General features: G+C 39.2%; 1 protein-coding gene across 3 annotated transcripts in view; it reads right to left on the minus strand.

Annotated features, from left to right (window-relative positions):
• LOC106870415 (uncharacterized) overlaps nucleotides 1-3,883 on the minus strand; it is a 142,670-nt gene that overhangs the window by 58,968 nt on the left and 79,819 nt on the right. For all 3 annotated transcript variants that reach the window (XM_014916480.2, XM_014916479.2, XM_014916481.2), the window contains exon 9: nucleotides 3,250-3,336. In XM_014916480.2, the coding sequence (XP_014771966.1) occupies nucleotides 3,250-3,336 (87 nt within the window). The remainder of the gene's footprint in view (nucleotides 1-3,249; nucleotides 3,337-3,883) is intronic.

Consider the following 3,883-nt stretch of genomic DNA (forward strand, 5'->3'; position numbering starts at 1 on the left):
ATTTCCAGGTCTTTGTATTTTGAAAGATTCTCTGTTCCTTTCAGACAAACGTTGTCATCTGTTGGTATTGATACATCGATTAGAGAGCATTTTTCTTGATGATCTCTGACAACTATATCCGGCCTATTGGCCTTAATTTCATTATCTGTGTGTATTGGCATATCCTAGAGTATGGTTGCTTTCTCATTTTCTGTAACCTTTTCTGGTGTGTGCCTACACCATCTTTTTTCTGTTGTTATTCCATAGTGCTGGCATAACTTCCAGTGTACAAAGATCCCAACTCTGTCGTGTCTGTGAATATATTTCTTCTTAGCCAGGACTGGGCAGCTAGAGACTATATGGTTTATTGTTTCTTCTTTTCTTTGTAGTTGACTTTTCGTGATCGGAATTCATTAGCACTCTCAACTCCATTGTTGGAAAATCCTTCTGCTTTAGCAGTATACTGTAGCATGTCTTGTTTGCTATCTACCAAATATTCTACCATGTTTCTTCTTTCTTCTTTCACTGTTGATGCACTCCCGTACGCTAATCAGCCCACGTCAACTTTTACATCTCTTCATGTAGATCCTCTGTAAGTTCGCCTTAGGGTGGAGGGTACTATGCATTGTCATTGTATTTCGAGTAGTGTGATCGAGTTGGTTAATCTCCACTCATGATCTTTTCAGGATGGGTGTACTATAGCGGACTACAGCAGCAGCCCATTTGTTCCTTGAAATGGGTTTTTGATTTCAAGAGAAGTCTGAGGCGCTTCAAATATGCAGTGATGATTTTGTCTTACATTTCTCTATGCAAATATTGTCCCGCGCCATGATCTCAAGGTAGTTGTACCCATCATCATCTGGGCCTTCCATTGGCTCTTTGTTTGACAATTCTATGCGCCTACAATCCGATCTTTTACCCTCGTTTTAAAGCGAGCACCGCACACTTCGAGATACCGAATTCTATCCCTATATACTCGCTGCACTTCTGCACAGTCTCAGCTAGCCTCTCCATTTCAGGTTCTGTTTTAAATCATCCACGAACAGAAGGTTGTTGAAACGAGGTCCATTCTTTCTCAGCTCATAGTGTGCGTTGACTTTGAGTAGGACTATAGAAAGTGGGATCAAGGCTATAACAAATAAAAAGGTGAGTCTCCGTATCTACCACAAGGTGGTCCTTCATGCCTTTGGATCCTTTTCGGCATCCCTTTTGTTCTATTGGAAGTAGATTGTTTTCTGCAAGGAACATATGTATTTTCCCTGCGAGGATGCCTGTTAACACTCTCCATAAGACGTTAAGACAAGCAATGGGTAGGTGATTGCCAGTTTGGCAGTTTTGATACTTGTGCAATTACATCTTCCGTTGTTATGCGTACATGGTCCTGTCGTTGAGACTCCGGGTGATGGAGTTCGGATCTCACGGAATGAATCCACTCAGCATCGGTTGTAGTAAACTTCTTGCCCCCAGATGTTATTCCAAAATTCGCGGGTTTCCTCTGCTTCAGGAAGTATGTTATCTTCTGTATCTCCTCCTAAGCTCTTAAAAAAACTGCCTCTGGTTATTTGAGAAGAACCTATTTTACTGGAACTGCGATATGCAATCAGTGCAGCGTTGCACCTTTAATGTTTTTTTCCCGTACACGTTGTTTCGATGACGGTTTTGAACCCTTTCTTTTCTATTTGGTATTTTGCGTCAAGATATGCCCTTGCATCTTTTGTTTTTTAGCATTTTTCCATTGCCCTTTGAACTATTCTTCTTTGCGACTCAGATCTTTACGCAAAGTTTTAATATCGTCTTCAATTCTCCGCTTCCACCATGGTTCCTTCTGTCCTTCTGCTTTCCTCTCTTTCTTTCCCACTAGTTCATTTTCTAAAATTGAAGTGGATCTGATCAAGTCCCTTGTTTCTGTTAATCTTTTGCTGGAATGTATTTCAGAATCTCATCAACCTTTTGGATCGCGCGTTTCACATTGTTATGGTTGGAGCTTCTTAAATTCACCGGCTTGATTTCTCTTCTTGTAACCATTATATCATCGAGTCTTATCCTGAGGTTTCTCTGTTCCTCAGTCATATCCTCACGTAATATAGGGTTCTCCACATTATATTGATTGGCAGACCTCTCCTTTATTACAACTTTACCTTGCCTACGCATTCGCTGATCTTCACCTACACTATCCTCCGCGAGATTATCACCACTACGGAGTCTTTTACTGATTGTCTGAATCTGGGCCTTATTAAGAAAGCCTCAATTCCGAATTATTCATATCTATTTCATGAGCCCATATTCAGTAATCTAGAACATACCCAGCTGGTGCCAAAGTTCTAACGATTTTTTCCCGATAGCTTTACATTTGCCATTGTTCTTGTTTAGCAAGGCTTGTTCATGACACTTAATTTTCTTTTTGTTCATATCAACAGACCACTTGCGTTTGCGAGCACGAGTACCCGATCTTGTTTGCATCCTGTTGTCAGGGGTCTGTCTCACAGGGTCAATTTCCGTTGTTAATTATCGTGGGATAATATCGTATTAGTTGTTGATTATCGTGGGAGACATTTAACATCCAAGTACCAATCTCAAAATCCTAACTGTCCCCCACTTTTTTTTTTTAGATTGGTACTTGGATGTTAGGCGGCGAGCTGGCAGAATTGTTAGCATACCGGGAAAAATGCTTAGCAGCATTTCGTCTGTCTTTACGTTTTGAGTTCAAATTTCACTGTGGTCGACTTTGCCTTTCATCCTTTCGTGGTCAATAAAATAAGTATCAGTTGAGCACTGGGTTCGATGTAATTGACTTACCACCAAAATTGCTAACCTTCTGCCAAAATTTGAAACTACTACTACTACTACTACTACTACTACTACTACTACTACTACTACTTTTGGGGTCGATGCAGTCGACTAACCCCCTCACTGCCCAAATTTCAGTCCTTATACCTAGAAAAAAATTATCACTTATTGGAATGTTTCTCTCTAGCCGATTTCATAAGGGTGCGAAATTTTTCGCTGATTTTTCTTCGAGTAAAAGTATATTATATTAAACATTATTTGAAATGTGTAATATTAAACCTTTTACATTAAGCCATAGAAACTTAGCAGGAATAGTAATGATAGAATCCTTTATCTAAAGCAAGCGATGTGTGGTTTACAAGAATTAAATGAAGGCTTTGGGATGTTATCAACATCTGGAGAAAATCTAAACTATAAGAAAATTAGAATTGAGTGGACAATTGAGTCATTCTCTGCGTTCTTAGCGATAATAAATAGTTTTACCGTATCTCTGACGTTCTCCAACAGAACCACATACACTACATCTTGTCCAATCCTGCCAGTCGGTAAAGAAGAGTAGATTGTTGACGTCTGAGAACAAGAAACAAGAGGAGTAGTGGAAATATGGAGTAACAAGAAAATGGTAAAGTTAAAAAGGAAAAAGATAGGATGAAAAGAAATTACTTTCTGGTATATGAAACTAAATGTGTCAGGTAAAACAATCTCTTCTTTGGATATGAGAAGAACCAACAGAAAGATCCGATATTCTATAAAACTCATTTCGCTGACACTGTATATAAGCTATATTAATTAACTGTAGATATGTCTATATCTGAGTGCAGAAATATAAGCAATGTCCACAGGCATCTTAAGGCTCCTGAAGGATGATACAGTGATATGTTCATTTTATATGTCGATTTGTGAAAATCGCAGGCAACTGGTGTCCAACGGAGCAATTTTTGGTTTACTCATAGTGAAAGTAATAGGAGTATTTAAAACTTGGTGTAGAACAAGTATTGCAACGAAATTCGTTCGTTAGGCACCGTCTTCTGGATTGGTCACTTTTTTACATCGGCAATACACACACACACACACACACACACACACACACACACACACACACACACACACACACACA

Source organism: Octopus bimaculoides, chromosome 5, assembly GCF_001194135.2.
Source record: "Octopus bimaculoides isolate UCB-OBI-ISO-001 chromosome 5, ASM119413v2, whole genome shotgun sequence".
Taxonomy (NCBI): Eukaryota; Metazoa; Mollusca; class Cephalopoda; order Octopoda; family Octopodidae; genus Octopus; species Octopus bimaculoides.